Source organism: Onthophagus taurus, chromosome 8, assembly GCF_036711975.1.
Source record: "Onthophagus taurus isolate NC chromosome 8, IU_Otau_3.0, whole genome shotgun sequence".
NCBI classification, from domain to species: Eukaryota; Metazoa; Arthropoda; class Insecta; order Coleoptera; family Scarabaeidae; genus Onthophagus; species Onthophagus taurus.
This window is the reverse complement of record NC_091973.1, coordinates 5022867-5038589: the sequence shown is the minus strand read 5'-3', so window position 1 is coordinate 5038589 and position 15723 is coordinate 5022867. Positions and strand designations below refer to the sequence as shown.

Below are 15723 nucleotides of genomic sequence, written 5' to 3'. Positions count from 1 at the left end.
TATAATTTATGATCCGTTGTCTTTAAAATAACCTTGAATAAAAGATGTTTGGTGTATTGTTTGAAAACAGTTTAAGATTTAAGAGGTAATCTTATTAAGGATGGTTTTCGAGAGAAAGGTGAACGGTCAAGGGAACAAAATAAAATTTTTAAAATGGGATAAGCCGAGGGAGGTAATTCATTATATAATTTGAAGGTGACTAATTTATCAAGGGTGATTACACGGAGTTTGGTTGTGCCCGAAACTGCATTTTAATAATTTAGGTTCGTGTTCGAGTTTAGACTCAAACGAAAACGGTAAATAATGAGAAATAAATAATTTATCGGTCAATTAGGCGAGTGCGGACCTCCCTTTTGCCGTTACTTATTGCGGAATACACGTTCTTATTATCCCGGAAAAACGTATCGGAGCGTCGTCGCGCCTCGAGCTCGCCGGTTTTAAATTAAGGATTCTTGTTTGCCCTGTTTTCTCGGATGGAGGGCCACCATTCAGGCCACGTTATTTATTATCTTATTGTTGTTACGTTCAATTTTGAGACTGCATCATCCAATCATTTATTTATAACTCTTGTATCGATTCAAAACGAAGCCCACCCGTCGCGACGCGTCGTTCGCACGACAAGATAAAAACTTTTTCCCCGAGCTTTAATCCATCGTCCAACAATTTACGGTTCTCGCTCTCTGTCTGTTTCGGTAAGGGAAGAAAACTCGTATACAAATTAGTAAATTAGTTTTTGCACGTCCACCACGTCATCCTCCTCTAGGATAACGGTACAAAGATAAATTGAATTTTTAAAAGGAATTAATACAGCTGTCTACACATGTCCTTTCACGAGCTTAGCTACAAGAGACTCTGACAACCTTTGCGAATGGAAATTTTACGATAATTAATCTTTATGACAAAGCTCGTCTTTTCCAACGTCATAAATCACCAGGCGTTTAGCCTTAAGTCTTGATTGTTTCGTTCTATTTCGAGGTTTCCTTCGGAGGATGAGGTCTCGGAACGAAGGGGGATGCTAATCGTCAAGCTTTCACCACGTCGAAAGCTTTCAAAGTACCTGAAGCTCTTATGAAAGCTTCTTAAATAATCGTTTCAGTTAAAAATAATTATTATTTGCGAAAAAAATTGTAATTAAACAATTGTAATACATATTTTCATTAAACAAATAGAACATGAAAAATTAATGATTCAATTTAATTGTAAATATTAAACTAGTAGCAAAACATGTATAATTGTAATTAATAGTTAATCGTCGCTTTGTTTAAATTGAAACGCGCTGGGCAAAGCTGTTAAAATATGGCAAATTAATTAGCGAAATTTATTCGCTTTCGAGTTCGATTAAAACACCTTGAACAGCATTGAATTTACTGCTATCTCCTGTTTGACCGGAAGATTTAAACAGCTGTTTTATTGTAACAAATATTTGCCGTAGTACTAGTCGAAAGGTCATATTTTAAACGTGCCATATTACTACGGATATAAATACAAAGCCTCCCCAAAACAACCAATCCCATTTTATTTAGTTTCGACTATGTTTTAAAATGATTTAGTGCTAGGTCTAAATAAATTAATTACTGATAACTAGCTTTGAACAAAGTTGGAACCATTCCATTCCGTCCAACCCACATAAATCAAAAACTCTAGATACAACTTTATAAATTAACATTAAAATTTTTCTAAATTCAATTTTTTTTATTTTTATCATTGCAGAACGTGCCTGGTTGACATATTTACGTTCTTTGGGGTAATGACCAGAAACAATTGCCCGCAGATTTAGTCGCTAAAATAAAACGATAACGCTTTCTCGCTTCGAAGATCTTTCCCGAACGAGTCTGCACTCAAAGGAGTCATTTGACTCATCTCCAGGCGATCGTACCAAAAGTTCTACACACTGGTAAATACACCCTGAGACATTTAGAAGGTCGATTCCTGTGTAATAACCTTAAATAGAACAACGAACCACTGACTTTCATTGTTTTAGATATTTTGTAATAAATGTTGCAAGATTTTTTGTAGTATAAAGATTTTTTTATAAATTGTTAAATGATTTTGTATAAAATAGTTATTTGTATGACAAGATTGTAATGCTTTGATTGTAGCGCATCAGATCCAAATAAAACTTTCTTTAATCTCACTCAATTAGGAAAAATGAATCATCCCTGGCTTACTATAAAATAATTATTTGTATAAGACTGTGTGAATCCTAAGAAGACAGAGTTGATTCTTTTCACTCGGATGAGGAAGTTTGGAAAGCCCAGAAAGCCATCCCTTGCTAATACTCCGTTGGTGTTGTCAAAAGTGGTCAAATATCTGGGCATCACACTTGACAACAAATTGACATGGAGAGCCCACCTAGATAATAGAGTAAAAAAAGCGTACGTTGCATTCGTTCAATGCAGGAGTTCTATAGGTAAGACTATATCCCTTAGGACTATAGATTTATACGTCTGTAATCCGACCTATGCTTACATATGGTGCAGTAGTATGGTGGTCAAAAACCTTACAGTCAACATCCACTGCTGCACTTAATAAAGTACAGAGACTTGCGTGTTTGTATGTTATATATATCACTGCAGCCATGCAAAACATGTTGAACCTAACGCCACTTCAGTTATTCATTCAAGAGGTGGCACTTGTGACCATGTTACAACTGGGAGCAGCAGGAATTCTAATGGGTGAGAGATATAGTAAAAATGCCATTCTCTGGAATGAAATGGTGGACTACTCACCAATTCTGGAATGTATAACGGACTTCACACCCCTACAACACATTTTTACGAAGAAATATCTCACCCACCCAAGTTCCACAGAAGTAAAGGTAAAAAACAGCCTTAAAATTTACACTTATGATTCTTTAGTAGACTCCACGTATCTGAACCTCTAGGTAAAAGTCCCACCGTCATACAGAAGGAGTTATCCGCCATACACCTTGCCGCTGACGTTATTGTCAGATCCAACTTAGTAGGTAAGACTTTTATAATTTACACTGACAGTAGACAAGCTATTTTAGCTCTGAGTAACAATTACCTCGGGACTTGTTATGGGCTGTCATCTGACATTGGAGAAGGCCGCAGTGAATAATTGTGTTATACTTCAATGGACAAAAACACACTCGACTTGTTCAGGTAACAAGCACGCTGATAGGCTTTCCAAAAGGGCTGCCAAGTTCGCCTGAACCTAATTAAAGATTTTACCTACAAAAAGTTTATGAACTGGTGGGATAGGCTTAAGGACAATCTGCCTAAGGAAGTATTACATTATCCCTCAGCAGAGGCAGCCTTGTCTTTCGTAAAGCTTGGTAGTCACAGGTCACTGTAAGGTAAACTAGCATCTTTATAACCTTAAGCTTGCTGTTAGTCCTCTCTGTCGCCTCTTTGCAGAAAGCGAGGAGACGGTTCGACACATCTTGTATGAATGCCCCACTCTGCAAGACCTTAGAATGAGAAACTTCGGAGAGGAATGGCCGAGCACAGATGGCATCAGAAACACACCCCTGAGCTGTATCCTAACGTTCGGAAATTCCTTAGGCTGGTTGATGTAGCCGGAGAGAGTGCAGGAGGATGTACAAGCGGCCCGTTCTCTCCCCTTTCCTACATACATACAATTATTTGTATGACGAGGTTGCGATGTTTTATCTTCGCTTGCGGCCGAGGCGCTAGTTCGAACATGCTGTAACTATAAGGGTTTTGATTGTAGCGCATCAGATCCAAATAAAATTTTCCTCAATCTCTCTCAATTAGCAAAAAAGTATCGTCCCTGGCTTAGTATAAAATAATTATCTGTATGACGAAGTTGTAATGTTTTATCTTAGCCGAGGTCGCTTGCGGCCGAGGCGCTAGTTCGAACATGCTGTAACTATAACGGTTTTGATTATAGCGCGAGGTTGCCATATCTTCGCCGAGGTCGCTTGCGGCTGAGGCGCTAGCTCAATCATGCTTTATCTGTAAGTGTTTTAATTGTAGCGTATCAGACCCAAATAAAATTTTCCTCAATCTCTCTCAATCAGCAAAAAAGTATCGTCCCTGGTTTAATACAAAATAATTATTTGTATGACGAGGTTGTCATATCTTCGCCGAGGTCGCTTGCGGCCGAGGCGCTAGCTCAATCATGCTTTATCTGTAAGTGATTTAATTGTGACGCATCAGACCCAAATAAAATTTTCCCCAATCTCTCTCAATCAGCAAAAAAGTATCGTCCCTGGTTTAATATAAAATAATTATTTGTATGACGAGGTTGTCATATCTTCGCCGAGGTCGCTTGCGGCCGAGGCGCTAGCTCAATCATGCTTTATCTGTAAGTGATTTAATTGTGACGCATCAGACCCAAATAAAATTTTCTTCAATCTCTCTCAATCAACAAAAAAGTATAATAATAAGTTTATTGCCACATAGTTAATACAAGAGAAAAATAATATATATGTATATACATAAATGAATAAGTAATGCATGTTGACAAAAGGTCATTTTATCGCCAAAGGCGATGTCTTCCAAAAGACCCAACCAGCAACGTATGTAAAAAAAAATTCAATATGGCTATATAAATAATTCAACATTTAAGCAAAAAGAAGAAAAAGAGCAAAGAGGAAAAACAACACCACGAGTACAGTTGATAGAGAGGAAGAGAAAGAAAAAGAGGAGAGAAGCAGGCAATATCAATAGTTAGATTCCGATAATTGTAATGATAATAGATAATCCCTTAAGCAGACCTTAAATGTCAGAAAACTACGAGTGTTGCGTATTTCCATGGGTAAACTATTCCAAAGCTTTATAGCCTGCACCGTGAAAGATCCATGATATCTCTCGGTGCGATGAATGGGAAATATGAGTAACGTATCAGACTGTGCTCTAGTAGGCAGACCGCGACGACAGACGACATGAATTGAAAGTTCGTATACAAGTATCCTGGGGTCCGAGAAGAAAGTATCTTATACAGCGTTGTCAGTATACGGAATGATCTGCTTTTCGACAGTCAACATTTGAAAGTGATTACGATATTGCGTAACATGGTCGTACTTACCCAGGTCAAATATAAAGCGTAGACAGTTGTTCTGCAATCTTTCTAATTTGTTACGGAGGGTAATTGCCAGGCCGGGATACACAGCATCAGCATAATCTATGTGGGGCAGTATTAATGAGTAACAGAGATTACGACGGACAGCAAGGGGAAGAAAACAACCAAGTTTACGCAAAGAATGAAAACAAAAATAGGCCTTCCTACAAACAGACTGAATCTGATACCGCCAAGACAGCGCTGAGTCCATTGTCACCCCCAAGTTTTTGACCGTATTGGTGAAATGTATAACATTGTCACCGAGTATCAGTTGCGTATCATTGGAAGAGTAAAATTTTGCAAGTAAAGGTTTTGAGCCGAATGCTATAGCTTGCGTCTTGACAATATTTAAACTCAGGCCAAAACATTTAGACCAGTGAAGTATAGTCTCTGGCTTAGTATAAAATAATTATCTGTGTGACGAGGTTGCGATGTTTTATCTTCGCCGAGGTCGCTTGCGGCCGAGGCGGTACTTCGAACAGGCTGTAACTATAAAGGTTTTGATTATAGCGCATAAAACCCAAATAAAACTTTCTTCAATCTCTCAATCAGCGAAAAAGTATCGTTTCTGGCTTAAAATAAAATAATTATTTGTATGACGAGGTTGCGCTAGCTTAATCGCGTTTTATCTATAACGGTCATTGTTGTAGCGCATCGGACATATACAAAATTAGCACAATAGAAAATTCTAAATAACTGCTCTAAATTTTTATTTTTCTCTATGTTAGGTTACTTAGAATAGAAAACGAGCTAAAGAGAAATTGGGCTAGAAATGGATTGTTAATTAGGGGGTAATAGTTTACATATGTATTCGTTTGTTAAAGATGTGTTGATATTAATTAATTGAATTAAACGATCCGAAATTTGACACGATTGATAAATAAACTCTGCGGCCCTTTAATTACCACGTTGAACTGATCGAGAACGATGGCAATTTAGAATTTTGGGGCGCAATCGCGCGATTAACGTCGGGTCCGGTGTTGAAAATTTACCTCGCGCCGGAATTAAACATTCATATATGTAAATATAGACGATGCAATTCTGGGCTAGTTTAGTCTTCCAGTAGTTAAAAGCGGCGGCTAATTACTCCAGATGTTCAGAGGGGTCCGCCAGACTCCGTCGAGCGCCGTACGTCCCGACGTAATACTACTTAAATTTAACAATTTACTAGGGAAGATAACAAGTCTACAGCTTAACACTACGTAAGTAAATTTACGGTGACCAGAAATTGCTCAAATTACTTCTACAAGCACCTCTTTAGAAAAGTTGAAAAAAGAAATTCCTTCACAGTGTGAAATCTTCCAATTACGACCTAACAGCCCTCCGGCAATTCACCACCACTCGTTGATTGCATTGAGAAAGTGGGCAATGTCATCAAAATACAGTTCAATAAACGATATGTTAGGAGAAATACGTTTAAAAATCTTCGATTAAATAGACAATTACCTAATCGGTCGTTCAAACTCCATTACTTCATCATCATTACCATATTATTGCTAACATCAATTGATAGTATCAAATGATTGTACACCTAAGTGTTATTCAAAGTTTAGTAATTTTATTTCGATGAATTATTTATTTTAATTATAGCTCTTTAATAAATATTATGAAAAATATAAAGTCTTGAGTTATAGGAATTGCGAGATATAAAGTCACCAAGTATATGACCACAGGGGTTGCGTATTTTTCGAGTGGCGCATGTGTTCGCATAGAATATTAACACGCCGCAAGAACGCGGGATGTAATTTCGTAATTTAGCAACGGTGCTGGTGCACGTGATCCAGTTAGAATCGCGTGGTTAAAAAAACGTCTCAATCAAAAGTTAATTTCCTTAGCAATACCTTTTGACCAACTGTAGTCGGAGAGTTAATTGCGAGAAAATTCGGTGGCGGCGCCGGAACAAAAAACGCGATACAGTAACTTTGCCGGCAAAAAGCGGACGATTAATTAATGCCGAAAGTCCGGATTAAAAATTCCGGAGGTAATTATTTGCTAATTAAAAGTTGTGCGTCTCCGCGTCGCTTTGGATAGTTTCAAAACGATTATCGTAGTACTTCGTAGAAAGTTTTAAAAGTACTTACCTGTTAGAACGAAGAGTATAAAAAGTAGTAAACCGTGGTAAGACATCGAGGATAAGGTGCATTGGCGTTGATCACTGAAGAATTAAAAAGTGAGCGCACCTCGCGGCACCAACACTTTCATTTAAACGAAAATGTTCGATGTTACGAATGTAGAAAAGTTGCGGACCGAACAGGGACGTAACGTATCGGTCAAGTCAACAGACAAACAGCAATTGTAATGCAGTGGATCGCGTGGAGAGACTACCAGAGCGCCAGCGCTGCCCCGTAGACGAATCGCGGAGTGGCATAGACGACGACGCACTACCCACCACTCATTAACAACCCCGTTCCTTTCACAGACATGTGATCAACACGGCGTGTTTACTTTAAAAGGGGTCGTGCGCATTGTATGGCCATACGGTTCATCATTAATTCAAGCGTTTTCCGCGCCCCGAGGCCCCGGCAATTAACATCCCTATCGATGGCTTTCCTCCCTATGTCTGCCACGATCTTTTCTCCAACTTTAACCGGCCCTTGAATAATTAAAATAGAGCCAGCGCCACCATACCAATCCGAAGACGGACGGCGACACCGCAAATTTTCTATTCCGCAACTCCAAACTCTCAATCGAACTCACCCCCTATATTTGCGACTGCCAACGTCGCAACTCCACTTCCTCCCCAACTACCCTTCAACGTTAAACTTTCTCAAGATAAACTAAACGTCGTCTCAGAACCGAAGACCAAAAAATTTTACTTTTTAATTTATGCCACTACCGAATGAATTTTAAACAGTTTTTAATGGCAATTTTATTAAATTAGATCCAGATTATTATAGTCTATCATATCACACCAAAGAGATATATTCCTTCTTGTTATGGAGATGATTTCCTTTGAAGTAAGATTGTGATATCAAATCTTGAGTGGCCTTGATTGCAACACCTCAGCTACAATCTCTCGCGACCGGCTAGAATACATCTCCGCTCCCTTATTATAAGGATGCCATTTTTATTGTCGAGAGGATAATGTCGAAATGTTTCAACTTGAAACATTTCTATTTCAAAAACCAAAGTGATTTTAAAAAAGATTGAAAAATGTTCGATGTCTTTAATGTCAAGTCTACCAAGTCAACCAAGTCTATCCTGCTGGAACGCCATGATACTAGACTTGACTGTTAGTTTATGGCAGAAAAGTGATTTTGCAAAAACGTTTCTTTATTGAAAAATGTTCGACGTCTTTAAAGTCGGCTGAGATTATTTCTTTTGATATAAGAAATAATCTTCTCCTACTTCGAAGACGTTGGCCGCCCTAAGTGATGTTCATGATACTTGGGACGGCCGACGTCTTTGAAGTCGGCCGAGAATCTTAGGTTCTTGCCTTTATTTGCTTCGTAGACGTCGACGCCGCAAGTATTATTTGTGATATAAGAAATAATCTCGGCCGACTTCGATGACGTCGGCCGCCCTAAGTGTTGTTCATGATACTTGGGATGGCCGACGTCTTCGAAGTCGACGGAGAAGCTTTATTTGCTTCGTAGATGTCGACGCCGCAAGTATTATTCTTGATATAAGAAATAATCTCGGCCGACTTCGAAGACGTCGGCCGCCCTAAATGTTGTTCATGATACTTGGGGCTGCCGACGTCTTCGAAGTCGGCCGAGAAGCTTTGTTTGCTTCGTAGACATCGATGCCGCAAGTATTATGCTTGATATAAGAAATAATCTCGGCCGACTTCGAAGACGTCGGCCGCCCTAAGTGTTGTTCATGATACTTGGGACGGCCGACGTCTTCGAAGTCGACGGAGAAGCTTTATTTGCTTCGTAGACGTCGACGCCGCAAGTATTATTTGTGATATAAGAAATAATCTCGGCCGACTTCGATGACGTCGGCCGCCCTAAGTGTTGTTCATGATACTTGGGATGGCCGACGTCTTCGAAGTCGACGGAGAAGCTTTATTTGCTTCGTAGACGTCGACGCCGCAAGTATTATTGGTGATATAAGAAATAATCTCGGCCGACTTCGAAGACGTCGGCCGCCCTAAGTGTTGTTTATGATACTTGGGGCGACCGACGTCTTCGAAGCCGGCCGAGAAGCTTTATTTGCTTCGTAGACGTCGACGCCGCAAGTATTATTCTTGATATAAGAAATAATCTCGGCCGATTTCGAAGACGTTGGCCGCCCTAAATGTTGTTCATGGTACTTGGGGCTGCCGACGTCTTCGAAGTCGGCCGAGAAGCTTTGTTTGCTTCGTAGACGTCGATGCCGCAAGTATTATTCGTGATATAAGAAATAATCTCGGCCGACTTCGAAGACGTCGGCCGCCCTAAGTGTTGTTCATGGTACTTGGGGCGGCCGACGTCTTCGAAGTCGGCCGAGAATCTTAGGTTCTTACCTTTATTTGCTTCGTAGACATCGACGCCGCAAATATTATTCGTGATATACGAAATAATCTCGGCCGACTTCGAAGACGTCGGCCGCCCTAAGTGTTGTTCATGATACTTGGGGCGGCCGACGTCTTCGAAGTCGGCCGAGAAGCTTTATTTACTTCGTAGACGTCGACGCCGCAAGTATTATTCTTGATATAAGAAATAATCTCGGCCGACTTCGAAGACGTCGGCCGCTCTAAGTGTTGTTTATGATACTTGGGGCGGCCGACGTCTTCGAAGTCGGCCGAGAATCTTAGGTTCTTGCCTTTATTTGCTTCGTAGACGTCGACGCCGCAAATATTATTCATGATATAAGAAATAATCTCGGCCGACTTCGAAGACGTCGGCCGCCCTAAGTGTTGTTCATGATACTTGGGGCGGCCGACGTCTTCGAAGTCGGCCGAGAATCTTAGGTTCTTGCCTTTATTTCCTTCGTAGACGTCGACGCCACAAGTATTATTCGTGATATAAGAAATAATCTTGGCCGACTTCGAAGACGTCGGCCGCCCTAAGTGTTGTTCATGATACTTGGGGCGGCTGACGTCTTCGAAGTCGGCCGAGAACCTTTATTTGCTTCGTAGACGTCGACGCCGCAAGTATTATTCGTGATATAAGAAATAATCTCGGCCGACTTCGGAGACGTTGGCCGCCCTAAGTGTTGTTCATGATACTTGGGGCGGCCGACGTCTTTGAAGTCCGCCGAGAATCTTAGGTTTTTACCTTTATTTGCTTCGTAGACGTCGACGCCGCAAGTATTATTCGTGATATAAGAAATAATCTCGGCCGACTTCGGAGACGTCGGCCGCCCTAAGTGTTGTTTATGATACTTGAAGCGGCCGACGTCTTCGAAGTCGGCCGACAAGCTTTGTTTGCTTCGTAGACGTCGACGCCGCAAGCATTATTCGTGATATAAGAAATAATCTGCTGGATCACCATGATACTTGGTCATCAGCAATACTTAGGACTCTTTAGGATTTTTTTTTGATATAAGAAGTAATCTCGGCCATGATACTTGAGGCGGTCGAGACTATTTCTTTGGATATAACAATTTTTTTTCTCAAAAACCAGAAATTGTAGCAACCTAGTTTGGCATAATGGTTGAAATTCTTAATGATAAGCATACCATGTTGTTATTGTTATAATTGAAATTGTTTTTGAAATCATAGGATTTAATTGTACTTTGGAACACGTGGAATTAACACGTGGAAAACTAATTCGAAACGTCGGTTGCACGATTGGAGGGTGTTAAACGTCTGCATTCTAGTAAAATATGACAAATTATCGAGCAGTAAACTGAGGTTCGGCGCTTAGGAGCCAAGCCGGCGACGCTAAAAGCAGTTGTACCCATTTATCTCTCGTTGTTTTCACAAGACACGGGTAGCGTGACCGGCGTAGAACGAGGGGGCCCTCGGTATCAGTCCACGGAAACAGCCCAATGTTTCAAAATGTCGATTCGGTCGACTTCCACGGTGAGACTTAATTGCAACGACCGTGGAGGACCAAATCGTAGCACGTATTGTTTGACCATTGTCTTAAAAACGGAACGCTACGTTTGATGTTACCATGAGAATGAGAAATTATCTACCGGCTCATCCCAACTCTATATTAATTAGCAAAGTGAATTTTTATAACGTCCTCTAAACACGACACGTGTGCTATCTATAGGATCGGTGCGTATGCGTGTTGGAAAGTAATAAAAACCATCAATATATAAACAAACTTCAGCCAGAAAGTAATATACATATTAATCGTATTAATTTTTTTATAATTTAATAAAATCAGGTTTAATGCAACCCCATCAAAATGATATGTTTATTATACTATCATTATTGAAAAGCATACATTTAAATCAATAAAATCAATGAATAATGAAGATAAAGTTTGCTATATACTTAAAGTTGTATTATGGTAAGTTGTTCGACAAAGCAGCTTTCCAGTTGAATTAATCACGATCTTGGACATATGCATATTCATTGATTAGTTGCAGATAATATTGTTCATTACCGGATTTCAGTGTACCGATTGGCTGCGCAAATTGTGGTAAACGTGTTTGCCATTATCTGTGATGGAGATTTAACAGTACACGTTCGATCTGTTAGGTTTAGCGAGTACGAATTAAAATTCAACATCAAAAATTTACATTTTAGTTACCCGTGAGGAGTTTGATATTAATTAGTTTCTGACCTAGACGTGTGCCCAAGATACAAAATATGAATTATTGTTAGTACAAACATTTAACTTTCGGCACTCCTCTGTTTAGTTTCCGACCGCAATAATTCCACTCGGGGATCCGAGCGTTTTCGAAATTTGAACGGGCACAATAACAAGCCCCGAACAGTCGGTAAACATCGCTCGTTTAATTTTCTGTTCCAACTTATTCGGTATGCACGATACTCCTGAAAAATATACGTGGTTTACACGAAGCATTTCAAAAATCCGCGTCCTCCCTTCCACCTTCATTTATTCGTCGATACTTTCAACGTTCCATAAACCTACAAGTTTGCTGCTCGCATACACAACAAAGTTTGTGCAGCGCGATTAGTGTAACCGACAAAGACCATGCAACTAAAGTATAGGGCAATACAAAATTTATAGCTGTACACACACCAACCTAATAAAACCTCCTTAGTAATAAAACAACAAAACAAATAAGAAAAATTATCATTTTTACAGTCCAATTAAATTGCAGGTAAATTTCAAATTTGAGACAATTTATTACCACAACGTTGAACCACACTTACAGGAGAGTTGACCACGTTTGTATGGTTATCCCAATTATTCAGCTATAATTGAGGAAACAACAAACCTATAATTAGTAAACAATTACATTTTGTCAGCCGCAATGGAAATCGGACAGCTTGCGTGCCAATTAAATGTAATTAAATATTAACCGAAAGCAAGCAATTCGTTTAATGCGCATTTCCGACGAAAGCGGAAACAATGCATCGACGGAGTTTCTACCGAATTGTCGGGAAATTATGCTCGCGAGACAGCGTGCACGGATTAACCTGATCCCATATGCTCGAAATTTGCTTGTTCCAATTAGATAAACAGGTTCTATTCGAAATTAGACTGAATCAATCTAGAACATACTCTAATGAGCCAAATGAGCTCATCATCCCCAATCGGAAATGAACCATAATATTTCTGTTATTTTATCACAACAGATTTACAAAGAAAAGGGAGAGAAACGGAGTTCATTATTAGTTTGGATGGTTGCATCTTTAAATTTCTCGTGATAAACTAGCCCTTAGGGAAGGTACTTCTCGTAGCAATTATTTACTGAAGTGTGAAGCCGCGTTGGTATTTGGATTCCTGAAAGGTACGTTGTTTTATCTGGGGCCCTCGAATCGATATAAGCGAGTAGACGGAGTCGAACACTGCTTTGCTCTTTAGTTGTTTCAGAAAATACGAGTTGGCGCCCTCTGGTGTAGCCAATTCGGGGCGCGTTTGTCGCGAATTATATGATACACTCGGACAGTAATTAAATCTGAATAGTTGACGAATATTGTCGCAATATGCCACACTCCAGTTGAGAACCGGAAGTATAGCGTGGCAACATCATGGGTATAACAAAGCAACAGTTGTTTAATTTAATCATTATTTGCGCTACCGCTTCGAAATTATTCTCAGCTGGTGTATCGCCAACTCTGGCTCGCGTGGATTTTTGGAATTGAATTAAAACCCACCCTTTCCACTGAATATTACATCCGCTCCGAAATTACTTTATTAAAGCACCTTTTCAATGTTGAAAAGTCGTGATATGAAGCTTTTCGGCTTGGGAATTTCAAATTTCGCGGTTTTCCGACTTTCTACTACCTCTTACATTGCGAGCGACCTGTTTTTTTACACGGTTTTTCTATAAAGCTCCAGACTTTATCCCGCCGAGAGCGTTTATGGAGGCGCCGTATTACAAAAAAAAGGTCAAAGAGAATTTAACATTGCTGATGAATGCTATAGGAGACGAGAACTTTGTTCTTGCATCTTCGAACAAAGGCATTCCCCGTTTGTTTATTTGCAAACAAGCTTTTAGACAGCTTGAACGAATTGTGCACTAACTAGCTTCGAAGTCGAATGCGTTTTGGAAGCAAGACCAGATGGAGTTATATTGTGATGTTTCCAACGAATTCGCTTTGAATTGGTAATGTTTATTTTTTTAACGTCTTTAGGTTTTAATTATATGTATGAGATCTTTTTTTCTCTTTCTCATCTTTCTCCAATTTGGCCACTTAATAATAATAACCACTGCATCCCTTCAACATATACAGCCTAGACCACCTTTTGTCCTCATCCACCTAATACTTACACTGTTGGAAATAATTCACGAGCGACTGATTAATCTGAAAGCGTCAAGAGATATAAAGTGAGGATAAATTACACTACTTTAGTACTACTTCCATACCAAATTTCATTGCGCTAGATACACGCGTTCAGATTATACAGGGTGTGCTCGTGAATTATTTCCAACAGTGTATTTCGCCCCTTTCATCAATAGATACTTCTTTAGTCACTATCTCCCCATACCTTTCATTACATCCCCCTTCTCTCCTACACGGTATGCCCCTGTCCCTATCCCTCATCACACTTATCAATGTTTTTCATATCTTCTTCCAAATTCGGCCATACCATATCTTTAATCAACATTCTATCCTGTAATCTACATCTCTTCAAATTTATTTTTGCATCTAATTAAACATGCATCCAAGTTCCACTTTCAACACCGCACAAACACAAAGGAGATTCAAATTTTCCAATTCTATTTAAATACTCATCAAAATTGCCAGGACCAGTAATTAACTCTACAGTTTCGGGTTTTAAAAATCCATCTACCCTACCAACTCTAGGTATAAACTGATAAGTCAACCTCCCAGTCACTGAGTTATCCCACCTATCTTGCCATTTTTTCAACATACATTTCCTAATCCTATTTTTCCCTGATCTCTTAGAAATCACATTTAAATCAATTTGTAAATTTGAAGCTTCTTTAGCTAACTGATCCGCTCTTTCATTAAAAAAATTAAAGAGCGGATCAAAAATATATATATATATACAGGGTGATTTATAACATACGGAGCAGATTAAAAGAGCAAGTACTAGTACTAGTAAATTTCTACTGTGCGCCGTACTCTCGTAAAGCCTTGACTAAAGAGGAAGTTTCCGAAAAACCATCGGTAAAGCGTATTAGGTTATTCCCCGAAAATACTGTATATCCTCTCTAGGTTAGGTCCTCTAGGACTGTAAAACGTTTTGGGCTTTTCTTTATGTTATTCAATTGTTATTGTGTTTTCGTGCTATTTATTGAATAATTAGGATTTCTCAGGAAAAATAAGGTAAGATTATTTATTTACTTAATTGTTTATATTAATAACATAAATGCGATCTTAACGAAATTTACATGTTTTATAACTTAGAACTGTTATAGAGTTTGCAGATTTTTGACAAATAATGTAATTATCCAATTTACTTAAAAAATTAATATAGTCTAGGTTTCCTTTATTTATACATTTTATTGTAAAAAAATATATATATTTTATCACGAAAACAGATGAGGGGTATCGGATTTATATCGGAATCTTGTACTAATAGTCAATAAGCAAAAATTTATAATAAAATTTTAAAATTAATGAAATAATAATAATTAGAATTAATAAATTTTAACATATTCTTTTTAGCTTATCAAAAATGGATTTAAGAAAATTTTTAACTGTTAATAGTGCATCCACTACAGCTGCTGATGAGGCTAATTTTAGTAGTAGTTCCAGCATGGATGAACCTCCGGCAAAAAAGGCGAAAATTAATTCAAGAAAGTATAGTGAAGATTACCTTAATTATGGTTTTACATGGACAGGAAGCGTAGATACCCCATTGCCTTTATGTGTTGTTTGTGGGAATACAAAAACAAACGGAGCAATGGTTCCTAGCAAACTAAAACGGCATTTGGAAAAAGTTCACCCAAGTTTGGTGTCCAAATGCAAAAATTATTTTGAACGATTAATAACTAATAGTGCCAAACAATCCCAAAAATTCGAAAAAGCAGTAAGGGTGTCAGATAAAGCACAAATTGCGTCTTACGAGATAGCCGAACTTATTGCACAGAAGATGAAACCTCATTCAATTGGGGAAACGTTAATTGGCCCTGCTTGTCGAATAATGGTGAAATGTATGTTAGGGAAAGAAGCAGAAACTGAAA

The 15723-nt window shown here is 38.8% G+C and overlaps 2 protein-coding genes across 2 annotated transcripts in view; one reads left to right on the top strand and one right to left on the bottom strand.

Annotated features, from left to right (window-relative positions):
* The window catches only part of LOC111425235 (Glial cell line-derived neurotrophic family receptor-like), a 109966-nt gene extending 102618 nt beyond the window's left edge, over positions 1-7348 (bottom strand). The window contains exon 1 of the mRNA XM_023059143.2: positions 7131-7348. Coding sequence (XP_022914911.1) covers positions 7131-7176 — 46 coding nt within the window. The 5' untranslated portion in view covers positions 7177-7348. The remainder of the gene's footprint in view (positions 1-7130) is intronic.
* Positions 7349-13630: 6282 nt separating this feature from the next.
* LOC139431020 (protein FAM200B-like) lies at positions 13631-15721 on the top strand. The gene is made up of 3 exons (XM_071198586.1): positions 13631-13674; positions 15206-15658; positions 15703-15721. Exons 1-3 carry the CDS (start codon positions 13631-13633, stop codon positions 15719-15721), a joined length of 516 nt encoding a protein of 171 aa, XP_071054687.1.
* Positions 15722-15723: the final 2 nt, after the last annotated feature.